This window comes from Centroberyx gerrardi, chromosome 21 (assembly GCF_048128805.1).
Source record: "Centroberyx gerrardi isolate f3 chromosome 21, fCenGer3.hap1.cur.20231027, whole genome shotgun sequence".
Lineage (NCBI taxonomy): Eukaryota > Metazoa > Chordata > Actinopteri > Beryciformes > Berycidae > Centroberyx > Centroberyx gerrardi.
This window is the reverse complement of record NC_136017.1, coordinates 6,261,310-6,286,727: the sequence shown is the minus strand read 5'-3', so window position 1 is coordinate 6,286,727 and position 25,418 is coordinate 6,261,310. Positions and strand designations below refer to the sequence as shown.

General features: G+C 43.1%; 1 protein-coding gene across 1 annotated transcript in view; it reads left to right on the top strand.

Moving 5' to 3' along the window:
* LOC139930488 (nck-associated protein 5-like) overlaps positions 1 to 25,418 on the top strand; it is a 144,684-nt gene that overhangs the window by 96,870 nt on the left and 22,396 nt on the right. The window contains exons 7-14 of the mRNA XM_071923699.2: positions 3,768 to 3,932; positions 8,246 to 8,314; positions 11,192 to 11,230; positions 11,428 to 11,547; positions 18,016 to 18,120; positions 19,204 to 19,392; positions 20,259 to 23,899; positions 24,539 to 24,644. Of these exons, the coding sequence (XP_071779800.2) occupies positions 3,768 to 3,932; positions 8,246 to 8,314; positions 11,192 to 11,230; positions 11,428 to 11,547; positions 18,016 to 18,120; positions 19,204 to 19,392; positions 20,259 to 23,899; positions 24,539 to 24,644 (4,434 nt within the window). The remainder of the gene's footprint in view (positions 1 to 3,767; positions 3,933 to 8,245; positions 8,315 to 11,191; positions 11,231 to 11,427; positions 11,548 to 18,015; positions 18,121 to 19,203; positions 19,393 to 20,258; positions 23,900 to 24,538; positions 24,645 to 25,418) is intronic.

The following is a 25,418-nucleotide window of genomic DNA, read 5'->3' as shown; positions in this document are numbered from 1 at the left end:
AAGCGAGATAGAGCCGAGGTGAAGGCGTTCATCGCTGACCTCGTTACGCAAGAGAAATAGCTGCTGGGATTGAGCAGGGAGGCAGAAAGAATAGGAAATATATTTCTGAGGCACAGGGTCATCTTCCAGGTCACACTTCACAATTTGGAACTCAAGATGTTTACTTGGTGGTGCATTGCTGAAATGCTGTTGCCTCGGTCTGTGTGTCACCCAGCTGTTATTTTATTTACTACCATGTTTTACAGCCTTTTGTATTTATCCAGCAGCTATCTTGCTTTAGCACCGCAAACAAATCTTTCTTGAAAAAGTTTGGACACACCTGATGTTTTTCATTATCTTAAAGCCATTTTGATCTAAAGGTTTCTGCTTAAATGCTTGAAATTTGTTTCTTAGACAAATATAAATAGTGAAGTTGATGCCTATGTATGAATTTCTTTCCAAAGCCTTTGCCTTTCCATCAAGACAAAGGGCGGCAACTTTAAAGAATCTAAAATATAAGATAGTTTTGATTTGTTTAACACTTTTTTGGTCACTGCATAATTCCATTTGTGTTATTTCATAGTTTTGATGTCTTTACTATTATTCTAAAATGTGAAAAATAGTAAAAAAAATAAAGAAAAATGTGTGTCTAAACTTTTGACTGGTAGTGTATATTACAATATAAAACTATATTTTTTCTACACCAGCTGCCAGACCATTGTTTCCAACTTTCGACAGCTGAACAGAGAGCAAAACTCCACTGGGGGATTGAGGAAAAGGGCATCATTAGTTCAGCAAGCATGCAATAAAAAGGGTGTCTTCTTAAATGACTACATCCATACATCATTTGGAATAAAAGACATAAAATAGATGTAGAACCAAAAACCTCTGAATGATGACGGTACATAAAAAGGGCCAGAGTAAAATATGAGCACCATAAGACTAAATGTCGGTTGTCTTACTGCATTCCAATGAGCGCGAGTGGGTTGTGAAACATGGGATTAGCGGCCAGGAGCACGCGCCGGAGAGACTAATATCCTGTATGATGTCCTGAGGTGCAAAAGCTTTATCACAAGCATGTGAGGAGACAGCCTGGTCTCTTTTTGTGAAATGAGCTTGTGTCTTAATTTGCAAACAGTGTGCTGCTACCTGTGCACAAAAATAAGAGTGTGGAGGTTGAGCGAAAGTTTTTCTTATTTAACCCCGAACAAAACCTTACCCTAACGTTAAACAAATCCATTTAGTTTTTAGTTTTAGTTGCCTAAACCAAACCCTAACCCTAATTTAACCAAAGTTGTTTTATTTGCCCAATCTTAACCCTAACTTTAACTGAAGCATCTAGTTGCACAATTTTAACCCTAACTTTAACTGAATAATCTAGTTGCCCAATCTTAATCCTAACCTTAATTGAAGCTGTTGTAGTTGCCCAATCTTAATCCTAACCTTAATTGAAGCTGTTCTAGTTGTACAATCTTAACCCTAACCTTAACTGAAGCAACTAGTTGCACAATCTTAATCCTAACCTTAATTGAAGCTGTTTTAGTTGCACAATCTTAACCCTAACCTTAACTGAAGATGTTCTAGTTGCCCAATCTTAATCGTAACCTCAATTGAAGTCGTTCTAGTTGCCCAATCTTAACCCTAACCCTCACCTAAGTTGTTTTACTTACCTAAACTTAACCCTCAGCTAACATTTTCACGTTCTGAACACGTAACAAACACGAGAAAATGGCGTGTCAATTTCTGCTTTAGTCACATAATCCTTTTGCGGTGGAGGAACGTAATCTTCACATTATCCGTTTCCACAATGCATAATCTGTGTTTCAGAGTTCATGCTCATTTCATGAAATTTTGGGAGACTGTGCTGGAGGAGAGCAATATTTTCATTTCCTGCCTAGCTATAAAGCTTAATTCTTCCGAGAGGGGTGAGACGGTTTCTATCAGTTTAACTCCACGCTGATGTATGTAGAGATGCTTCGCTCCTGTGGTCTGCAACGGCTGCGAATTGTCTCGGAAGATTATAATGGTATTCCCAGCCGCTGTAGAACTGAACACCAACACTTCCTTGGCAGTTATCTGCCCCTGCTGCAGCTCTATTCCGTGTATTCAGCAGACAAACTCAATAACTTGAAAGGGCAGCGTGAGGGACAAGGTTCCCTCCCCTCTTCCACTCCAGACTCTCTCTGTGGAGATTATTACCGAGCCCTTTAACGCCGTCTGATGAGCAGTCTCTCAGAGCAAACCGCCGACTTCACAGGCTGCCACGGCAAACAAAAGCAAACTTAAAACCGTGACTATAAAGCATTGCCTCGAACGCAATTGTCCGATGGAGTCAGACAAGATTGAAAGCCTAATATATGTTTAGAGGAGATTGGATCAAGTCGAAAACAAAGTGCTCTGAAGGACATTATTTCCAATTCCTATTAGGAGAGAGGGGTGGTTTGCTCTTTGCTGCATTTGGGTATAAGGCGGAGTAGTGGAGTTGCACCCATCCATCATTGCCGCTAACCGCGACTCTGTCCAGCACATTAACCATATAGGTATCTTCAGGCTTGACAATTATCTGTCAAAGCCCAGGTAGGGATGAAAAATGTAATGCGTGTACGCGGTCATACATCAGGCCGCAACAATTGAATACCTCTGTGTCATTGGAAGAAAAAGGCACCATTACTTCATTCAGAGCTCATTGACCAGCTGTAGCTTGTCTAAGTCAATCTAACTCTCAAGATAAGGCTATAAGCTACAGTAATAGCTATATTGGAAAAGGGTGAAAAACCAATACAAGGAACCAGTACCGCTGAAAGTAATCATGGGTTTTGGGATTTGTAGCTCTTGAATTGTAAAATGAGAAGAAATGCTGCATTCAGAATAGTATTTCAGTTATGCTCATGATCGCCTTAACCTCACACCTCTTCTATTCTTTTGCTGAAATAGCAACCCGGGCAAGATGCCGACCCGATGACAAAATGACATGTTATTTCAATTCGTATTGGCATGGTGATTAGATTTTTCAGCCAGGGTCACTCGCTTCTCGCTAATTTCAGGTTCAAGGTTTCAAAGATTCCTTGGAAAAACATGAATATTCTCCTGAGTGTAAGAGACACCTCATTGTGTTTTCTTTCCGCTCTTCGGTGGTAGACAGTGCCTAATTAGTTGCTAATTATTACCAGTAGTTAATTATCACAGATGCCAGGAAGCGCCGGAAAAAAAAAAAAGAACACACAAGAGAGAAAGAGCAAGAGATAGCTGGCAGAGAGGCCGAGGGAGAGAGAGAAAGAGAGAGAGAGAGGCTGTCAGCGGCAGGGGAAGACAGGCAGATAAACAATGAGGGCAGAGAGAGAGCGAGAGAGAGAGGGAGAGAGAGAGTGAGAGTGAGTAAGGTCCACATAATACAGACAAGATGAGAGTCCTCAAGGTCACTGCCACTCTTTGGAAAACAAGTGAAACATGATTAGGGATTAGGGGATGTTTTGGAGCTCTGTTGTCGAAGCTGCCTCCCTCTTGTCCCCTCTGCCTGTCTGATCCTCTATCCTTTCTTCTCTGCTCTCTCGCTTCCTCTGTCTTCCACTCCCTCCTTCCCTCTGATTTCCATCTTTCACGGCTCCTTCCCTTCCTCGTCTCCTCCGCTACACCCTTGAATTATTTGCCCATATACCTCTGTTTTGACTGCGTTCTTTCCTTGCGCTCTGCTTTCTCGCTCACCCAATTTCTTCTGCCCTTCCCTCTCTCCTCCTCCTCCTCCTCTCTCTCTCTCTTTCTAACCTCCTCTTGTTTCTCTGTATGTCAAGGATAAACTCTCCGAGGAGGTGCAGAAGCAGCGCGACGGCCCCGAGGAGCGCGGCGCCCCGCCGGCGGACCCCGAGCCGCTGCCGACCGCCGATCCCGACGCCGGCCAAGCAGAAGAGGACAAAGACAAAACCAATCTCCTTCTGGAGCGCCTCAAGGCCCTGGAGGTACGACAGCTTCCCCACCATGCCTTTGTCTTCCGCTACCTCTTCTTCTTCTTCTTCTTCTACTTTGTTTTCTTCATTTTTTCCACACTTCCAGCCACCACCCCCCCCCCCCCCTCATCCTTTGTGGCCGGCCTGTCTGCCAGTTGTCAGAGTCCTTGTTCAGTTCTGTCTGAAGGCATGACGGCTCATCAAATTCTCCAGCGCTCTTCGTTTGGAGAGCAAAGTCTTCCTCGGAGAGTCACCGTCGGGGGCCTCGGGCTGTACTCCAGCCTCGCTTTGTTTTCCTCAGCGCTCAGGGATTTGAGCTCCACTCCTCTCCGCGAGCCCCGAGCAACAGCCGAGGCGGGAGCACAGCCAGAGTAATCCATGCTGATTTTTTCCAACTGAAGCCACTGGACACACATCCTCTCACATCTCCTCAGCAATTAAAGGACTCAGACTTAATTAAATTAGGCCCCCGGTCTTACCTACCCATCCCTAAGTGGCTCCATGCGGTTTGTTGATGTTGACGTGGCGACGGCCTGTGTTACGTGTCTTCACCTCTCCTTGAATTGTCTCCTGCTTTTCAAAGAAATCTTGTTCATAAAGCTGATAATGATTCCAGTGCGCAAGAAGGTGACTGGCATCCCCGTCTGACAAGAAAGAAAAATATCAAGTTTTAGAAATAAAAGCGTAAAGATTTGTTTGTTCATGTTCTTCTTCTTGTTCATAAAGCTGGTAATGATTCCCGTATTTAAAGTGACTGAGATCCCCCATCGAAGAAGAAAGAAGAATATCAAAAAGCAGAAAAAACAACAAAGTTTTAGAAATAAACCCTTACATATTTAGGATGATAAGTGTGTTTCAGTGCACAGGCATATTTCTTCAGCACCACGTACAGTGAGTCCTCAGACAGCAAGCGCAGTCAGAAAGAGAAAACTTATAGAAAGAAATGAGAACCCGCAGGGGAAATTCAATCTTTCTTTGCCAACATTGCACTAACATCTCCCCGGCAGACAATAGCGGCTGAAGCTAATTACAGCAAAGTGGCAGATAATTGCCTGTTGCTCTTCGACTGTAAGTTATCTTCAGGGGAATGGCAGGAAGTGCGCTCGACCTGTCTGGTGATCCATCGGAGGGAGCGCATTACCCAAACATTACATTTTAAATGGCTTTATCAAAAGTTATCTGCCATTTTATTCCATCCCGCTGCGTGGGTGATGGATGCTCCGCCCGGCAGAAGCAGCGAGAACAAAGCAGAGGCAATACATCACTGCCCTGCGTTGTGTGTAAACTCCGCTGACACTAAGTAAGCACTGCCCAGCTCTTATTTCTCCAGCTCTACTGATACTGCTCATTAACATCGCAGGCATGCACTGCTCTTTAGAACTGGTGCTCATAGGAACACATCAAGTTTCTGGGAGATTGGCCCGTTGGTCAACTTACCCGTTAAGAGATGAGAACATAGATGCTAAAATGACTTGTATTATCTCACAAATAAGAAAATGACAACTTGTAGCAGCTGTAAAGCTAAATCTTAAGTAAGTTGAAATGAGATTTGGCTGAGTCTGGCAGTTTTGTGTCGGAGATTGGTAAAATTTACACAAAATGTCAAACAAAAATCTGTATAAAATCACCATTGTTTTGTATGGAGAGAGAGAGTAGCAAAGCGAACATTTATTTATATGAAAAAGTTGCAGATTATTACTTTAAGCTCAAATTGTACCCTTTAGAAAAGCATAGTTTTAGAGGCATAGAGTGGTAGGATTAAAATTTAGTGTTTAGTGAATTGTAGGATCATCATCCATCCATGAAGTTGATGGAGGAATAATTTCAGACTCATTTTTATTTGTCAGTTGCAAAAAATGGTAGGATTATGTATGCAAAGGCCAAAATTGAAACGCAACATTCATACACTCTAAATTTACAGTTAAATGTAATGTACTGATACCCTTATTGTTAGTGTCCCATTGTACACAGTAGTACACCGATACAGAGAGGGTGCCTTATTTAAGTACCTCATGGTGTGACAGCAGGACTATCTGGTTTGAGTGGGCGGGTTTAGTGTCGGGATCTGGGGCGCCGGTAATGACCGGTCTGCCATGCAGTTTAACAGTCGGCAGAGTGCTGCGAGAGAAAGTTCTGGCATTGTAAGGGCAGGCGCTTAACACTTCAATTGCAAAGAGATAGACAAGTGGTCTTGGTCCTGCCGTCTCCAGCCTTGTTTTCCCTCTGTCCAGCCAAGCGCTCACAAACTCATAATTAGATTCTACAGTCAATCTTATTTAAAGGGTAAGACTGGTGTTTTTACGTTTGTGCAAATCGTCTAGTTTGCCCCCTATTTTTCCATTCTTCCTGGTTTGTCTGCACACAGTCAGCATAGTCGGAGATATCAGAATTTGTTTTCCTTCAGTTGCCATTCATTCTTGTACAGCAGTGGTTCTCAGCGTGGGGTCCGGGGACCACCAGGGGTCCTTTAGGGGGTTCCAGGGGGTCCCCGGAAAGTTGAATGAATTCTTAAACTTCAGCATAATTTCATTTACAAGAAGTTAACTCAATTAGAGAATGTAGAAGACTGATTAGTTTCACTGTTATCCCTCAATACAGATGGGAATTCTGGACAAAATCATATCTAACAATAAAAATATTCTCAGATTTGGGTCTGAGAGACAACATTTCATCAAATGGGGGTCCATGGCTCTAATGTGGACTAAATTAGGGGTCCTTGATATGAAAAAGTTTGAGAATCACTGTTGTACAGTATGAAAAACAACTTCCACAGACCTGAAAATTGCCCGAGCAAGATAATCCATCACAGTAAACATGAAGCCTTAATTTGGTTTTGTCGTAGTTTTTTATCGTTATTCCATTGTGCCCGAGTCGACCGCTTTCATTACGTTACGCTCTGCTTACTGTCAATCACCTGACACCAAAAGTATGTAATACCAGAAAATAATCGCTCAAAAACATGTCGCCTTACAAACTAAAGTTAACTGTCATATCCATGTGTTCCATTGTTAACCAGGACTGCAGTTCATTTCAAGCTAGATTTGACATTTAAGCTAGGTGTGTAGTTTAAAAACGACAAAAAGCGAGTAAATGTTAAAAAATCTAATTCCATACAGCATGCATTCCAAAGTTATTGGGGAAAATGTAAACTAGACATAGACAGTAGTAAATGGGCTGTAACTCTAAATGACACTGGGGTTCTCCTTTAAACATTTAAAGGTGGCCTGTGCGACCTAAACTCAGGCAATAAAGTGCTAGTAAAATGCATGTCAGGGTCAAGGTAAGAAAACACCAATGAAGTTGCATCCAGTAACTGTGGACTGGAGAGGCGGATAACACTTTGAACTGCTACGTCTGTTAGAGAAGAGGTTTGTTGTGTAGGTGTAGTGCTGCCTGGATCAATGGCTATTAATAAGTGGGATGCCTCATACTGTTGCTTTGCTGTTGAGAATGATTTCTACAAGAAAGTGGATTTCATGTAGCTTTCCTCTAGAATATGTGGGTATTTTTTTTATTTTTTTTTACAATTCTGGACAAGAAATTGGCCTGGAGAGGGGTTATAATAATGAATTGTCTTGGGTAACAATGATACCACAAAATAAACAAGATGATAAGGGTTTTTCCCAGTTATGAGCATCACCCAAAAACATTAGTTTTATTCAAATTTCACAAACCAACACACACGATAGACAAGAATACTTATAATACTTAAGACAGTGATTACATTTGCACCCACAGCCATAGCCGTGCTAGGCTTTGACATAATTAGTTAGAAGTGTTTCTTCCCAGATGGCATAATTGGAATGTTTTGGGTTGTAATTATGGTTCCCATGTTTTAATCAGGGGATTGGTAGTTTCTACTAAAGGGCAGAGGGCGAGAGAAGCGAGGCTTTCGGACTCCAACCTGACAGCTCCTAATATGCTGCCTGCCTCTGACAAATTGGAAACTCCCAGAGATCAATAGGGCGCCGCCTTAAAGGTGAAGCAGCATCGCTCGCCAAGTCAAGGAAATATTCTTATTAGGCCCAGACTCCAAATGGCTAGCTGCCGCCCCAAAGTTCAGCATCATAACTTCCATCCCCTTGACCTTTTTGGAGGTAGTACTTTGTAAATTTTTTATTGGCCATCCTGGTTCAGCGTTGACACATGACCTTTGTGAAGGCCGTCTCCTCTTGGCCGCCGTTCAGCTTGACGGTTACTTCTGACTCCTTTATCACTGATGGTTTGTTGCATCAGATGTATCCAAAGTCCTTGCAAGGTTGGTGCTGTATTGACTGAGTGTGTGTGTGTGTGTGTGTGTGTGTGTGTGTTCCTTTGGTTTGCAGGACGAAAACTCTGCCTTGGCCTCGGAGAATGAGACCCAGAGGGAGCAGTACGAACGCTGTCTAGATGAGGTGAGTGTGGACCATTTTTGTCATGTCTCACCCTCACTAACATTCAAGGACACTGAGAGACTTGCCAGAAGTTGTTCTTACCTTGGAAAAGTAAGAACCAACATAGATGTATATGTGAAATAGAGTTGCAGCTGTTAACAATTCATTTAGCAAGCACATGATCTCATATTTTTCAGGCACTAAAAACTCGATACTGCAACATTTGTTCACTATTATACTCCAATTTGATTATCGCTACTTTAGTGAAGCAAGTCCAACATACAGCTGATTACAAATGGGCCTCAGCATAGGCTACGTTTCTAACTTTGCCTCTCTCTATACATACAGTATATTGTATTATATATAGCATTCAATACAAGTTGGCACAGATACAGTGCAATTCGAAAGAGTATTGACTGTTTGATCAATATCATGCGCTGCATCATTGGTGCAATGAAGGTTGGTTATTGTCGTTCACTAACACCCTTTGTGCTGAACTGTTTTTTGAAAGCTTCATACATGAGCAGTAACAGGTGTGAATGCTGCTTCATGCATCACTGCACCTGAAATGTTTCTAAATCATAACGCCGGCTGTTAATTTACTTGGCTAAATATTAAAATGATATGGGAAACACTGCAGTAGGTAAAGCGTGGCACTAACTCTATAAGGTGCTTGGGATGAAAGCCTCCGCCACATGGCGTGTTTAATTAACAAGGGCATACACCCACAACATCCATACAAGGACACTGCAGAGGAGGTTTATTTTGCTTGCCAAATTTAAATGAGATATATTTGAGGCAATAATGGATCAAACTGTAGATTACACGACGGGTAGTTTCAGCCCAAGCAACCTGACGCTGAAGATGAATCTCAGCTGATAATTCCTGTAAACCACAGCTAGCTGTGCTTTATTGGCTAATATACCGGTACACACTCTTCTGGAAAACCAGGGTGTTAGATATTGATCTTTCATATTTTCTCCTGCTTTTTTACTCTCATATATACGACTATGGAGGATGCAGTCAGTGCACATATGTTGGTAACTGTTGTCTAAAAGCCATAATAGCAGAGAGGGTGTTGTAAGTACTTGGCTGTGTCACATACAGTCCCCGGCCCCATCACCGTCGTACCTATAATCACAGTGAAAAGACAACCTCTCGGGTATTATTGCTGTAATAAACTTGTACAATAAACATTGCAAGAATGTGTGCTGTTAAATAGCTTTAACCTTGTGTGAACCGCACTTGCTGAAGCAATGGTTTACGTAACAATGGCACTTCTGAGCCCCCCCCGGTTATTTGTGAGAGCTTGATAAGTGCTGTTTAGGGAGCCACAAGAGGCGAATAAAGCAGGCCCTTGGCTGTGCCTGGCCGCTGAGTCACTCAGGGTGGTAGCACTGGTACTGGGAAATATGTCCAGCAGGGACAAGCTGCCCAATTCGTCGTGGAACCAACAGGCTCAACAGACAACAGACCGACTCCCAACTGATCTGCCAGAGGGACGGAGAGACGGGTGTGAGAGAGGAGGGGGGAACGAAAGAAGAAAGGATGGAGAGAGGGGGGAAAGACAGATGAGGCGGGGAGGAAGATCGAAGGAGAGCGATATATATATATATATATATATAAAAAAGAGAGAGGGAGAGAGAGAATTTTGTAGTAGAAGCGTGTTAGAGTTTGCATCCTTCGTGGCTTGTGTTCGGGATAAACTCAGACCGCGTCTCGTTTCTGCTTGCCTGCCCTCGCTAAGATGGCTCAACTTGGCTGCGCTGTGTTTACTTGTCAACTGTTTTCCTGTGTGGTTCACTTTTGTGGAAGGAAGGCTTGGTAATGATCCTGTTTTGATGATGGCGGCTGTGCGCCTCTCTAACGACTGCACTGCAGGGCTCTCTCGCACAACAACAGTGGAAAATCTAAAGTTTGTTTGGTGACAGAAGGGATGATTATTTTTATGTTAGACCAGCTGCTTGTTTCAATTTTGGATCCGGTGTAGGTGGCAGCATTTGTAGCTCGATTTGGCCTTTCTCAAATAGTTGTGTCAAAGTTTTGAAACTGCGAAGAGGCTGGCCGCCGATGTTTTAACATCCGCAGCCAGAATTCGGATTCATTATCCAAGATCATTAAATTAGCTTTCGTGTGATCACCCGACTGTTTTACAGGGGCAGATCTGTAATTTGCGGTCCCAGATGTAGTGCTCTCTTCATCATATTTACTCCCATCTCTCCTCATTCGATAAATGTGAGAGAGGACACTTCAAACAGCCGATGTGGCTTCGCGCCGTATTAATGAGCAATCAATGGGCGGTAATCGGAGCCGCCGCTCGATAGGCTTTGCGGTCTGAAGTGCGGGCGGGTGTGAGGCGCTGTGAGACCGAGGCGCAGGCACAACAGCACTTTAGCCCCGGCACACCTCTGCTCTTACATCAACCCCGCACTGTCAATACCACGATCGAGAGGCGAGAGCTAAACATTGTGAAAGACGTGCGTGCGCTCCAATCTGTTCTGCTCCAGCGCTTACCTCTGGCCTTCCTTGCCACCGCCGCATGGATTAATGACGATTGGGTGCATTCGAAATCTGCACACACACACACACACACACACACACATGCCCTCATACTATACATAGATAGACACACACACCTTAGTCTCTTTTACACCCACTCACACACACTATAGAAGCTAGAAAATATGGAGCGACAGAAAAAAAAACACTGTAATATATTGTACCATTGTGTTCACTTAAGCTTGTAATAATTCAACTTAGGTGTAAATTGGCAGAGGAAGTAGTGGGAAGTGCAGCGTTAGCAGTGTGAGGGCAGTCTACAGATGCCCGGCGGGGCCAAGAAGTCAAATGAACATTTCATGATGTATTGGTTTCCTCTCTTTTTCTGTCTGTTTTCAGGTTGCCAATCAAGTTGTGCAGGCGCTTCTCACCCAAAAGGTTTGCCTCTCATTTCCATGGAAACCATTGCCTGTTCATCTCAGAGCATTGCTAACAGCACTACATTAATTAAATCACCCATCAACATTGTGAAGTCCTAAATTTTCTACATTATACAATTGTAAACATCATATACTATTCATGTTATACATTATACAGCTTATTCTGACACGGTTCCTGTGTTGCTTCTGAATCAGGATCTGAGAGAGGAGTGCCTGAAGCTGCGGACCCGTGTGTTCGACCTGGAGCAGCAGAATCGGACTCTGAGTGTTTTGTTCCAGCAGCGGGTCAAGCCCGCCTCGGACCTGCTTCTCCAGGTAGGCCGCTAGGTTAACACCCGCCCGCCCGGAACCGCACACTCTCGTCATTTAGCGAGAGAAGTGCTAGCTGAGCGCACATGCTACACACTTTTTCAGTTTATTCAGTTGAAGGTATTCACACCTCAGTGAGCAGAGCCAAAGAGGAGCAGCTAGCCGTTAGCTAACTGGAAATCTTGAAAGAAGAACACTGGTCAAAATAAAAATAAAAAAAGAATAACTTCTTTTTTTTTTTTTTCATTCATTCATGACCATGGCATTCATGAACTTGGAAGCTCAGCAGGCTAGCTTGAACTTGGAAGGTCAGCTAGGCTAACTAGCTAACCTAGCTACCTCGGTATGACTAGAGTACTAGGCTTCATAATATTAACTACTTACTATTACCCCTCTGGGCTTCAGTCTAACATAAAAACTGTGGTTCTTTGGCTCTGCCCATTGGTTTAACTCGACCAATGAGATTATTTCTCACTATGTTTGTGTAACTAAAACTCCAATCTGCTGCACAGGCGAGAGCGTGTCTCCTTCTACGTCTGCGAAGCTCCTTCACTTTCTCCGCCCAGTAGAGATTTGAACCGGCAACTGTCCGGTGACAAGTTCTCTTCTCTAACCGTCAGGCAATTGCCGCCCTATTTGTATTCCCCACAAACCTCACATTCTCCTTAGTCCATCTCTCATCTGGAGTGGCTGAAAATTGCCTCAGTTCATCTTTGTTCCCCTGGAAAATACCAATTTACTGAAATGTGTCTATGCTTGCCTTCCAACTTTATTTTTAAGGTGTAATTATGAGACAGACAGGCCTGCCACAATATGGCTTACCCATCTATTGTGAACAGTGATATAGTATTGCAGGGCAATAAGGGCAGTGTGGAATGTAGGATTTCACGTAATTGTGCAAATTGCTGCGTGGCTCCTTGCTGTCAATATAAGAACAGTAAATGGAAGCTGCCGAAAGAAAAGAAAGGGAAGGAAGCTGTCAGTCCATCCAGAGGAGAGGGGAGGGAACAGAAGAGAGAGAGAGAGAGAGAGAGAGAGAGAGGAGAGATGAGGATGAAAAGAGAGGAGGCAAGCGAGGGTAGATAAGAAGTGAGGGGGGGAGTGAAAATGGAGAGAGACGCGATAGCAGAGAAGCAGGGGCGCCGGGAGAAGACAGAGAGGAGCTAGAAGTGAAAAACTGCGGACAAAAAAAGACAGAAGAGACAGAAATGGAGGAAAAAGGAAGAGGAAAGAGAAATAAGATGGTTGAGGGTGTGTTGTAAAGCTCTCTGTCAGTCCTAGCTACCTCCATTATTCCCATTATTGCACAGACCAGAGTATTATTAGGTGAAATTGCAATATAAAGGGATATTGAAGATACCTTTGTGGGGTCCAAGTGGTATAATTTAGCCGGAGACGTGAATTAAGGAACTCGGAAGTGTGAAAGAATTGTATTGCATTGGTATTCGGCAGAGTCTCTCTACAGTGTTTTTTTTCCTTTCTTTTTCCTCAACTGCGATTCAGTTGAAAATAAACTAATGCAAGGCTGTGATTAGTTTGTAATGTATGCGTATCACATAGGTCAAAAAGAAATAGACTTTGTAATGTGTGCAGTGCGCCTGAGTGACATGTTGCAGATGGATTCAGTGTGAGGGGAGTGTGTGGGCAAGAGTATTGAATTTGTTGTTGACTTGACGTCTATGTGTGTGTGTGTGTGTGTGTGTGTGCGGATCCACGTTTGACATCTAAACAATGATGCAAAAACATGTTTCAACATTCCGTTTTAATTTTGCTTTTTTTTCTCTTCCAAGTACGTAGGCCTTTTTCTTTTTTCGCTGGAAATGCGCCTCATTATTTAATAATTCGATTTCCCCATTTCCCATCAGCTAAGCCTGGTGATTCAATAAGAATGAATCCTTATGTGATCACACTCTTCTTCTTCTGGATGTTCGCCTCTCCAACACACAGGCGTAGGAGAAGTGCTGTGAAAATCTATATTTGCCCATGTCGCAGGAGGCTCGAGCTTCCATCAGAGAGTATGATGGTGGTTTTTTTTAAAGTTTTATTTATCTATTTATTTATTGCTAGGTTTTTGTTTTTTTTACCACCACAGTAAAAAAAAAGCCAGCTCTCTGCACTATCTTGTCCGAATGATGGGGAAATGACTGCTTCTTCTGAAAAGGATTTCTGACACTGTTGAAAGATTGCTTGAGAAAATCCCTTTACGTACCATTAACTGTCTTCAGGGTTTATTCTATCACAGTGAATGATTTAATCAGCTGATTGAATGTGATAAATGGCACATTTGTTAACGTTGTGTGTGAATGTAATAGAGTTTATTTCAGTGAGAAAGAAAATTGGCACCGGATTGATTGACAATGGGCCAATTTTAAACGTGCCCTTTTGTACCATTATTTTAGGTATTTTCCCTCTCCACAAATAGGTATTATCACATATTATCTACAGACACATTTTCCTCATGAAAAAAAATAACCAGAGAGAGCTTTAATTTCCATTCTCTCCTGGAGCCTCAAGCAGCAGGAGACTTAATCACCCAATCACGAGTGTACTATTTCCAATCCTGCTCTGGACCTTTAGCTTATCAGTAATTAAATGTTCTCTAGTTCCCTGTGGGCATCTTGAGTTTCTCTGATAAAGAATCATAATCCTTTTGATGGAGCCTACAGTAGGAGAGCGCACCTCAGCTGCCTCTCGGCTTAATTGGTTTCATTCCAAATCGTTATATATATATACATCCAAAATCTGACGTTTATTAGTCATTATTTCGAAAACAAAGATAATTCTATTCTATTACTGTTTGTGAGGTCTTGAGATTATTCATAACTTCAAGATGAACCCATGATGTGCTTTACTTCCATGCTACAACAATCATTTTGGCAGAGTATAGGTGATATTTATTTTTTTGAATGAAACTCTTCACTTGCACTGCCAGATTCGGAGCCGCTGCGATGTCTCATGCACCCAGGATTTCACGGAGGTGTGTGGTTAAGAGAAGGAAAATGAAATGGTGTGCGGTCCCGTCCACTTATGCAGCCTTATCGAAAGTGACAGGAAAGTGGCAATTGAGTTGTCAATTACCAGGACAAATGCTAGGTGTTAGCTAAGCTACCTCGGGGCCCCGAGGATGCAAAACGAAACCCATAACTTTATTACTGCTCGTGCAATATTGCAGCAAGTTTGCATAGTCAAGTTATCTGAATGCTGCTGCTATGCCTCTCCAAATGAAATATCGACCATTTGAAACAGAAAACAAACAAAAAACTTACACCTACTCTTACAATATGTTTGATTGATTTAAACAAATTATGGAACTTGATAAAGAATAGGGAAATTCATGACAAAATGATAACACATTTGCAAACCTCTGTATTTAAGAGATATTGAATGATGAACAAGTAATTGGGTTTCTCCTAGAATGGATATACAGCATTTTATAATAGAGCTATATCTCACCTTAGCCTTGTCATATTACAGCTGAGCCTTTGCTTCATTTCTTGGTGTAGTTTAGCAGCCTATGTGCAGCTGGAGCTTTAGGAAAAGCCTTTGTGATGAATCAGACGTAGATCAGGCAATGCGGGATAACAAAGAAGGTGAGCGCCATGTGTGCGAGTGAGTGTGTGTGTGTATGCGTGTGTGTGTGTGTGTGCACACGTGTCTGTCTTTCTCTCTCGCTGCCTGTCTGTCTGCTATGTGTGTCTGTGCAGGTGTGGTCATGCTTTGTGTAAAAAAGCAACTATTACATCTATGTGAGTGTACAGATATGTGTTTTTTGAAAGCCAACGCCAATATTTTTGTGTTGAAGCAGCCGATTGCTGATATTTTGTGCTGATATTCAGTATCTTTACATTTGATCGAGCCAAAAAAATACAAGGATTCAGTGTTTCCCGCAGAATTATATTCTTGTCAGGGTGGAAAAACCTCTGAAACAGAATTTAGACATTATATGACACTAAAACTCTCCATTGAAACCCAGGCTAATGAAATTCATCTAACAATTAAATGAATAAATAAAATGCACAAAGAAAATCAAATATCATTGCAGGTTTTACAGACTGTTTTTATGTATATGTGGCGAGGGAGAAGCCTTGATCGTATCGGCGGTGGATGACAAGAGCGGCCAATATCCAATATTTAAAAAAAGGGCAATATCCGCCTGATATTTCAGTCTAACCCAAGCGCACTGCGTACACTCTCGCCCGCGTCGATGGATATTTCACAAGCGATTGTGACTTTGTCCTTGGCCTCGGTCGTCAATTCGAGAAGTGTACACCCAGCCGTCCCTGTCCGCCCCCTTGTCATCCGCCATTCCCCTCCACTACCCTCCACCATGGCCCTGTGACACTATTGACTGAATCCTTGATGAGGATGCTGAGGAGGTGAAATACAGCACCCTACGATAAGATCAGAGCGTCCCGTGACACCTCAGCCACTCCCATCCCGTGCGGACAGCGGGGGTATGATGAAGCCCGGCGATGCGGCACCAGAGCAGCACAAATTTCGATTTAATGGCTTCGAAACTGGGATGAGAAGCCATCTGGCGCTTTAAGTCCAAACTCGTAAAAGTAGAACTTAAAATTGTACTGATCCAGCCCGATATATGATTTAATTTTGAAGGAATGATACGCCTGAAGCTTTCCAACAAAATGGCCAAACATACTAATTATGTATTACGTGATAGACAGTAAGAATGCTGTGGGTGTGTAAATGATATTTTACTTATTTATGAAGTAATTTACAGGATTGGAAATGTATCTGCGTTGTATTAGTTCAAAAGATTTTCTTAATCCAAATTTGATGTGGCAAGAAGGCAAGAACAGAAAAATCCTCTCAACATTTTGATCAACTGCAGCCACATGAAGTCAAACCATGCCAGGTTACAAAATATTGAGAACTGTGCAAGGATGCAGAGCATGATGGTTTAGAAATTCTCAAATTAGTAGAGCGCACTTATCTCTCGGGTGAAAAATGCAATGAGAGTAGGTCAGTTTCCATGGCACCAGTATCACCTCATCACCCAGGGTGAAAAGTCAGAGTATCACATGTCTCATATGTCAGTGTAAAGCTGTATCTGTAGATCCGCCAGTCTCTTTGAAAGCCTATCCATCGGCTTGTAAAAATGATACATAAAAAAATATTTTGAATGTATCACTGAAACCTGGAGAACAATTATTTTGAATGTGAAGTTGGAGAACAAAACGTAGGATGGTTATGTTTTGGCCACAGGCAGAGAGTTGCAGGTTGTTTGTTCTTAAGAGACAAAAGAAGGAGTTATGTTTGGTTTTCAGCGAGAAGGTGTTTTTCACTTTCCACTAAATGAACATGTTTCGAGTATTTCTTTCACAACAGGCAACAGTCAATAGAGAGCTAAGAGCTGAGAGTTTAATGGGATGAACATGTGCAAAATAAAATTGGAAATTATTGTAACATCAGTTTTTATTTGACAATTATCATGCCATTGATGTAAGATCAGGGTAGCTGGGATTCAAAACTCAGTTTCCATTTGAAATCGGTGAAGGTGACTTTCTCTTTTACAACATGCAATTTTCTTGATAGATCTCTCTTCTTTATGTGGGAGTGCGCAGAATGAGGACCAAGTAAAATGCATTTCATTTTAATGGTGGAGACTAATAATGAAATATATCAAAGCTCAGAAATACATATACGGTATATACTCCCCGAATGAGCATTAGGTTTACCCTTGGCAGGAAATGCAGCCTAATATCAAGTGTTTTGTTTCAGCAAATTTTCAGTTTAAGTTAATCTGAGCGCAGGGAACCCAACGGTAATTAGTTCTGAGATTAATATGTGGAAATGTATTTGGTTTTGTATCCCTCTCTCTGTAGCGCAAGAGTTAAAGAACAGAAGGGAATGCAAACCAGCATATGAACTTAAAAAAAATCAAAGGAATCCCTTACTCCCTGATGCAATTATTTCCCATTCACATTAGTTATTTCCAGCCAATGACATTAATGACTTTGAGGGAAGAGTATGAAGCAGGGCCCTGCATGGCTTCTGAGGACCCTTCTAAGTCTGGGAAAATATCGCTCAGCCTCAACAACCAGCTCTTTGAGATGTTTGGAAACAAATTCAAATGTTTTTCTGCGTGCATTTTTTTGGCATTTACACTTTAACAGATCACTGTGGGAGTTGGAGTGTTGAAGATATTTCCAGTGCCATATTTGGATCTGCAATGTATTGATGAGATGCTAAAAGGAGTGTACTGGATTGTGCACTGTACTGTACAAATTATCGCTACACTGGCAAGAAAAAAATGTGTCAGCGCCATTCTGCTGTTGTGCCAATCTCGGATTAAACAGCGAGGCTCACATATGTTTTTTTCTTGGCTCTGCATTCTCATTCCAATCCATCTCTCATTTGTGCTGTTGAGAACGTTTAGAGATCCCTGTGCAGCCCTTTGTTAAGGTCCCTGTAGTTAAAATGCACTGTGATGTGTCCTTCCTTTTTGCCTTTCAGAAACTCCACTCTCGGATCATGGATCTGTCTGCGGCAGATTTGCTTCTGGAGCCAGAAAGAAGCAAGGGCTTCCTGCTTTCCAGGAATACAGACTCTCCCTCTCATGTAAGCTTAATGGGAAACATGCAGAAGGCAATGTACTCTTTCTTTGCAGCCATATGAATTGTCCAGGTACCATAACTGATGTCTACCCCTCCCGAGAAATCGTTACGAGAGATTAAAATACAAAACCAACTATTTGGAGACGTGACCCTTCGCTCTCGGCAAGCAGAGCTGGCAGTATCACTTGGCACTAAGAGGAATAAATCCTTGTCATATTACCAGAAAACCATCGATTGAGACTCGTCGTCAGTAAAAATGACTCCACAGGACAGCGTGGTACATTAGTCATCTTATGTATTATGCATTAAGGACTGAAAATGAGTTTGCTCTATTCTTTTACCCTTTTACCCCTCTGAGAATGCCACCTGATAAATGCTAATGTGTGCTATGAGAGGGGAGGAAGAGGGAGTAAATTAAATAATAATGACTAAGATGTGAATTATAAATCTTCTGGTTATCTTAATGTGGAGAAACACTGCATGTCCTTCAATGGGATATGTTAAGTGATACACACAAGTGACACATATATGAGATTAGTTGAATAGTAATGGCGACATTTGCTTGTTATTTACCTTTCTTATTTCTTATCTTGTCGACTGAAACATTTCAAAGTTATTTATTTGCATAAGCAAATTCTTTGCAATGAGATGCTAATTGGAGAAACATCTGTTGTGCTGTGGTGACTGCACACAAAAATGTGATTGGTATTCTTTCCAATTTGCTAAGTGCAATGCCTTGGTATTTGTAGGAAGCTTTGTTGGAATATTTGATTAGTCTGTCTTTTTTTTTAAAAATCTTTTTGAAAAATGAACAGCTAAACATTGCAGAGTAGCAGTTAGATACGCAACACTACTCACCATTGCAGGAAAAAAGTGTTGCAAATAGAGAACATTATAGCATATACATTTAGGTAATGCTCTTATTGGCAACGACTCAATCAAGTGAACAGGTAGATAGATGTCTTTTTAGTTGAGGCATATTTGCATCTTAGAAATCTCCTTAGAACAGTAACCTAATGAGGGTTTTGTTGACGGTATAAAACTCATTCTACCAGGATAAATCGTATCTCTTTTCTCTATCTCATAGGAAGTCCAGTTGAATGGAAAGGCGGGTCTTCCTGTGGCAAAGTGTCTGAGCCAGTTGAGTCTGACAGTGCCAGCACCTGTCTACCCACGCAGCAGCTGTAGCAGCAGTGAGTTGTCCCTGTCGAGTGCGTGCAGTGAATACTCCAGTGGCTCCTACACCTGGAATGATGGACGCTCCTGTGGGAAAATGGTACGCCTATTTATTTGGCATCTGGCTGTTTACATGAGAATGAAATGCTGAGACATGCTGCTGAGTTCTCACGTAAGATTGATTGTAATTCTACACTCTAAAAAGTAAAAGGGCTTCAAAGAACCTTTAGGTGTTGGTGGAAACCCCAGAAGTTTCTTTGAAGAACCCCACTCATATAGAGTTCATAAGCCGTGACAATAATTCCACAAATCACTGTGGTTCATCAAGAACCCCTTTAGGGATATTTTTAGGGAAACTTATGGTGCTTACTGACTCCCTTTGGATCTTAGTAGAAGCCCGAATGAGACCCCTAGTTCTTAGAGTCTGCTGGTGAGGTGTCCAAATGGGTGTAGAGTTACATGAGAGGATTTTGCAACTAGGTTTTTATTTATAAGGATGAAGTGGCACATTAGCCATTCATGAGAAATTAAAGGTGTCTCCCCACCTGATATGAAAATAATGTCTTTTCAAGACTAGTGGAACAAAATCACAAACACTAATCAATATTTTGTCAACAATATAAAATTTAGCTCATGGTTGTTGTCTCTACTAGGGCGTCATGGTCAACAGCTTGACAGAGCAATTTTCCCATCTTCCTTTCTGCCAATTTCATCGCATATAAATATAATGGGATTTACTCAAGGTTTTCTTTGAGAAGTGTTTTTCATTCAGCATGCGCATACGTTTATATTGTTCAGTTTTGTAAATATATGCATTCAATTGCTATTCATTTGCTTTGATAACATTGAAAAACTAGTAATCACCATGACGAGTGAAACAGGGAATGTATGTCAAACATGTTATGTGTAGGCATAGTATACTGTCATTTATGTGAGGTTAACCCCCTCTCTCCTACCTCCCTACAGTCCTCTCTGACCTGGGAGAAGAGGCTGAGTCTGGGCTCTTCAGCCCCCAGTAATATCTGTGCCCCTCTGGAGGAGCAGCTGCCCACAAGGCGCAAAGAGAGCAACATACTAGAGGGGCTGAGAAAGCTCCAGAGGAGGAAACACAGGAGCTCCTCTTCCTCGTCCAAGGTCTCCAAGTCAGGCTACAAGGACTGCATGAACTCCAATGAGGGCATCTACTCCCTGGGCATCAAGAGTAGCAGTAAAGGGGTTTCCAAGCCTCCCTATACGGGTAGAACTTGCGCCTCGGGTTTTGGGGTAAAGAAGTTCTCTTATGATTCTGATGACGCAGACGATGAATTGGCACATTCCAGTCGTAGAGACAATGTCCCCAGCAAGGACAGCTGGTTTTACTGTAAGAAGCTCTCCCACAGCATCTCAGACAGTTTGTGCAGCTGGGAGGGCCTGCAGGACAGTGGAGCTGGGGGCGATGGTAGCACAGATCCCATGGCTACCAAGCACCCGCCTGGCTATGACTCCAAAGAGCGTCCTGAGAAGCTTTTGAGCTTCATTAACAGTTTCCTTCCTGGGGGAGGGAGGACCTCGGCTTTCACTAAACCCTCCCTGCTGCACTTCAATCCCTCTGACCCAGAGGGTCCCCTCCACCTCTCAGACACGGATGACCCGGAGGAACTCAACTCTGAGTCCAGTGACATTTGTACATCCATTAGTCAGCCAGCAGAGCAGGTGGAGAGGGACCCCAAGAGGCTGTCCAGGGATGCTGCCAAGCTGCTCACACACCAGTGCTTGAGAAGGGACCAGGGACGTACCCAGTCTGCAGATGGGAGGCCCAGGCCTTTCAGCCTAATTAAGGAGCCCAAAGGGGCCAAGTGTACTCAGTCTGAGGAGAGCATCTTGGCAATATTTGATGCAGAAGGAGAGCCTATTGAGCTTTCTGCTCAGAAGCTTCCTGCAGGTACTAGGCCTCGAAATGACATTCCAGGTAGCAAGACAGTCACTGATTACACAGAGCTAGTGCCCCAAGAGAGGCCAATAAGGCAAAAAGCAGGAAACGGAAGGAACTACACTGTGCTTGAATCCCCAGAAAAACCATCGGAATATCAGAGCAGGGCTAGCAAAGGAAGCAATAGCAGGGAGGGCAGTGCAGAAAGATTATCAGTGCACATGACTCCACAAAGGAAACTGATCAAACCACCAAGTAGCCGAGCAAGTAAAGGCCACTCCATCCCTCCAATGAATGATTCCTGTGGTCCCAAGTCCAATGGTTCGAGGATACCTGGCCGTAACAAACCATTAGGGTCCCCACTGAGATTTTCTAAGGGCTCCACCACTGAACCAAGCAACAGTGGAAACTCAGGACCCTCTGGTCAGGAGAAATCCCCCTCCTCTCCTCCAGTTAAAATGTCCAGGTTCATCAAGACCCCAGGAGGAAGCTGCACACAGAGCCCAAAGGCGGTCAACTCCAAACTCCCCAGCAGGACTGAATGGAGTAAGGGCTCCTCCTCCAGTTCCCCCCACCTCTCCAGGAGGCACCTGGAGTATGCTGACAACGGCGAGCAGCCAACCAGAGACAGACACTGTGAAACCAGCAAAAATGAACTCAGGTCCCCATCTCCTCCCCCACCCCCAGGCCGCACCACCTCCTTATTGATCAGACCAAATTATGAAGGGTCACCTCAAGCACATAAAACAGGGGTGGCTCAACCATCCACACCAACCACTGTGAGGGGCCCTCCCCCGAGTTACCACCCCCCACCTGTACCAAATATGCAATCTACGCTGCCCATCAAGGGTCAAGACTCTTTGGACTTGGATGCAGGCTATGGGACTGCACTCGCACCTCAGAAACTGGTTGACAAAACCAGTCAGCACCTTCAAAAGTCCCCTGCTATGACACCTACTAAAGGCACTTCCAAACGGACGACCATAAAACACTACCTCCCCTCTGCAAACTCAGGGTGTGCTCCAGAACCTGAAAATGCACCTAAAAGCTCAAAGAATGTCCCTCCACCCTACAGCGCCCTCAGGGGGTCCTCACTCCAGAACACATTTGCAAGTAAGAGAGGGTCTACGCATGAAAATGTCAATGAGTCAATGCATAAGACCTCTAGTAGTTTACCTGTAACACTTAAGGACTCCCCTCAGTGTAAAACAGAACCACAAAATAGTAAGATAGTAAGTCCCCAAGCTGTAGTCAGCCCGCCCAGCTCTGTTATGAGTGCCGCTAACCCAGTGGAAAAAGCCTCAAAGACACGCATCCCAATGGGGTTCAAAGCATTTTTAAAATCTCCCCCAAGCCATAAGAATACCCCTTCTGTACCAGGCAAGCATGAGAAAGATCATATCAACTCAGTCTCCAAGGAAACTGTGACTTCAAATGCTTCTACCCAGTGTGACAGCTTGCAGCCAGTGTATAGTATTGATTCACCACTCAAAACGTCCATTACAGAGGGGAAAGGTGATGTCCAGGGTAGGTTACTGGAAGGGGAAATGCACACTGCTGTGTTACCAGAGGAGGGGGAGGTTTGTGATAAAGGGAAAAGGTGTAGTCAACTTTTCTCTAGATCCATATCTGTTACTACCAAACCTCATCTAAAGCCAGCCTTGGGGATGAATGGAGCTAAGGCCCGTAGCCAGAGTTTCAGCACCAACTACATTGAGAAACCCAACATCAACATGCCAGATGGACCGGGTAAAATCCGAACTCAGATCATCACCAACTCTGGCGAGAGGGGGAACTCTCTTTCAAGACAGAGTTCCTTGGAGGTACCCAGTGTTGGGTTAGTTGAGAGCCCCGTCCATTCCCCCAGCCACCGGCTCAGCCACTATGGAGGCATGACAGTGTCAAACAGCCACAACGTCCTCCCTGAGAGAACCTCTAAATCTGGCTCCAAAGGTGAAGTGTCACAAGGCACAATGAAGGTGGAGGGAATCACACCCCACCCTCAGAAAGAGGTGCGTAGCTTACCCATCACAGATAGGATTGGCTTGAAGAATGCCCGAAAGCCAGCGAAGGTTGCCTCTCATCCACAGTTTCAGCCTCCATCCTCTCATGTCTATAGCTCTGAAAATTCAACGCAGGAGACGGGAGGCAAAGTCACCACCCCTAATAAACTAGACCTTAGCAGGGGTGTTAAAACCCAGATGGACTCCACAAACATACCCCCAGATATAGAGGAGAAAAAAGTCAGCCCAACAGTCTGCACCATTGAAGAGAAAGTCATGATGGGAATTGAAGAGAACGTGCAGAAATGTCAAGAACAAGAGAAGGTCACTGCGTCTGAAGCCAAACAGAAGACGGGCCCCTCTCTGGCAAACTGGTTCGGCCTCCGCAAAAGCAAACTGCCAGCTCTGAGTGGTAAGAAAGCAGACTCCCCCAAGGGAAAAGAGGAGAAAAAAGAGTTGAAGATTGGATCTGTGCTTGGGGGCAAACAGATGAAGTCTGACAAGAAGAAGGATAAGAAGAAAAATGACAACCAGTGCAAAGACAGTCAGGAGGTGCAGAATCAGTCTGAGATGAACAACAAGCTGAGCTCCATCATGGACCATTGCAACATTCAGATGGGTCAGATAGCCAATCAGATCCAGTGCACCACGGCCTATATCGGCAAAGACCAGTTTGTGAAAGAGCTTCTTGGCAGGTGGGTCTAACAACATCTTTGTCATCAAAGAAATTAAGAGTTAATTTTACTTATTTGATTGTATGCTGAGAAGGTTGTTTACTGCCATTGAGTCTTCTCACAGTTGTTCTATCCAGTGAAATGCCGTTTTTACAACTTGTTCTATTAAATTAAACATGAACCATTGCTGCATTAAAATTGTGTGTTAAGAGAGACTCACAAATAAACAGCACAAACAGCAGCTGTCTGTTTGAGTTATGGCTCCACTCCAGTGAACATAAGCACTTCTTGGACCAGAATCTAGAGACACAGTCAGCTCGCTCAAAGTATCTTAGTAGCTAGGAATGCTCAACATTTCACACCCTTCAGTGAACTGATATACCACTTCAAATCACAACTGACAGATTTTTATCAAGAGTACTTATAAACATTAATCACTCGAGAGGGAGCACTACAAAGAGGTTGTTTAACATTTGATGGTAGTTCTGTGTGTATGTTTGTGTGCACGTACACGCGTGTTCATGCGTGCGTTCATGTGCAGCTGAAAGGGAAGGGCGGGTCGATGCAATTTATCAGCCGGCTTACTTTCTACCTGGCGAGTTGATAAAAGAGGAACTTGGCACGCAGACGTAAAACAGATCAAATCTTATTTCCTTACAGGACCGCTGTGAAGGGCGACTCCCCGGCTGCATCTGTGCCTGGGATCTCCATGCCCAAGAAACACAGCGAAATGAAGGGAGATATGGAGATCTGCACAGATACTGCTGTAAGTGAGCAAACGCACCACCATAATGGAACATGCTGGCTTTATTACAGCGGTCCGTCAGTATAGGTCCGCTTGTGGGTCTCTGACTGTGTTTGTATAGGCTATTTGCACACACACACACACACACACACACACACACACAAACTACACACAAAAATTAATTAAATTATGTGTAGTTTTAGCTGGTAAATATTGTATCAACGAATGTGCCAAAGCTTGCCACCTCATTCTTAATAGAAGACGTTCATTCATGAGTTCTAAATTTTATAATGCAACACTAAGATTGTTTTATGTTCTTTGTGTTTGTGTGTGTGTATTATGACTTCTATTTTGTGTGTGTGTGTGTGTGTGTATGTATGTATATGTGTATCAATACGAATGTATGTACTTATGTGTGTGTATATTTGTGTGTATGTATATATGTATATACATATATATATATATATATATATATATATTCTAGTATTTTTTATATATTATTTTTAGCCGTGTCTCATAACTCTCATGTGCATGCACACACACACACACATCCACAGCACCGCTGCCTTATCAGCATCATATCCCCTGAAGGGTCACTATTGATTCACACTGTGTTCCGACTCAACCTACAATTCAACGCCCACTTCTTTATTATCTACCCAGGCCAATACTGTTGTTTCCACAAGGCCAAAGGCTTTTAAGCAATATCTCATACACACACAACCATCAGGCCATGCATGTCATACAAACTCAAATTAGGGTACTCTTAATGGCTTGTTTTTGGAAATCATATCA